Genomic DNA, 1,389 nt, shown 5'->3' on the forward strand with positions numbered 1-1,389 from the left:
ACCACCACAACCAACAACAACAACAACAACAACATCACCACTACCACCACCACCACCACAACCAACAACAACAACAACAACAACAACAACATCACCACCACCACTACCACCACCACCACCCCAAAAAACCAACCATCTCCTGCCCTCAGATCGACTCACTAGACATAGAATCCGGGGCCGACATTCTCAGAGTCTACTCGGGAGGTCGGACTATCAGAGCCAGTAAACTCCTGCAAGAATTCAGTGAGCCCACAGTAGGCAGCGTCGTGATTCGAGGGATCAACAACTTCTTCATCGTCCGACTCCTGTCAGATGGTTCGGTGACAAAAGGAGGCGTGTCTGCTCATTGGGAGTTAGGTATGTTGGTGCCCACACTTATTATCACTACCTCAGAATTTTAATTAATAGTCGACAGCACCTTGCTTTTTTGTATAAGCATTTTTTTATTGTCTGAAAGAATGTTGCTGTCAAAATGTGCGCACATGATGAATTTGCATGGTGTTAGTATGAATGCGTTTTTAATCTCCTATGTACGCCTTGGGCTTATGTTGTGGGAAAAGGCGGGATACAAATGCTCTTATTATTACTAATTATAAAAATCGTATCTGACATTTTTTTACCGTTTTGATCAAGATGAAGAACTTGTTGTCAGAAACCAAATTATGCTCTATCTGTTCTATCAAAATCATTATAATTTTCGGAGTCTTTTTCAAGATATTCAAAGAATTGCATTCGGAAAAGATTGACATATTAATTATGTGAGACGTGCTGACAAAATGAGTTACTTCTCACTATCCTCAAATGGAGATATTAGCCAAAAATTGACACGTGGTTCAAATTTGTAGATTTTTGTTAAAGTTTTTGCCCCTTGTTCAGTTTCTTTAAAAGACAGGGAGAGTTTTTCTCTATAACCAAACAAATATACACACCAATGAAATCAAACTTCTCCTACAGGTAGGGCAATGCCCACTTTTGGTGTAGGTCAAGATTCTGGAAACCCCTGAAACCTGGGTTAGCCCGCTTGTCCTTCAAAGCGCCTGTTTTTCTTTTCACAGACACAGAGCGCCAGTCCACAGTGGCAGAGGTTGCTGTGACTAATGTTGAAACCGTTGTGTATTCAATCACTACCCCTGTGAAGACGCCTCCTTACAAGAGAGAGTGGTTGTTTACGACTGCACCAGGCCAAATCATTATGCTTACGGTGAGACCTCTTTCCATGGAAAAAAAACAACCTCGCCATGCTTGTTCTTGTTCTTGTTCTTGTTCTTGTTCTTGTTCTTGTTCTTGTTCTTGTTCTTCTACTTGTTCTTCTTTTTCTTCTCCTCCTCCTCCTTCTTCTTCTCGATCCTCCTCCCCTTCCTCCTCCTCCTCCTCCTCCTCCTCCTCCTC

At 42.1% G+C, this 1,389-nt stretch overlaps 1 protein-coding gene across 1 annotated transcript in view; it reads left to right on the forward strand.

Moving 5' to 3' along the window:
* Positions 1-1,389, forward strand: part of LOC101855048 — a gene marked incomplete at its 5' end in the record, with an annotated part of 126,015 nt that overhangs the window by 7,438 nt on the left and 117,188 nt on the right. Inside the window, 2 exon segments of the mRNA XM_013087202.2 lie at positions 150-357; positions 1,056-1,201. Coding sequence (XP_012942656.1) covers positions 150-357; positions 1,056-1,201 — 354 coding nt within the window.

Source organism: Aplysia californica, unplaced genomic scaffold, assembly GCF_000002075.1.
Source record: "Aplysia californica isolate F4 #8 unplaced genomic scaffold, AplCal3.0 scaffold00557, whole genome shotgun sequence".
Classification (NCBI taxonomy): domain Eukaryota; kingdom Metazoa; phylum Mollusca; class Gastropoda; order Aplysiida; family Aplysiidae; genus Aplysia; species Aplysia californica.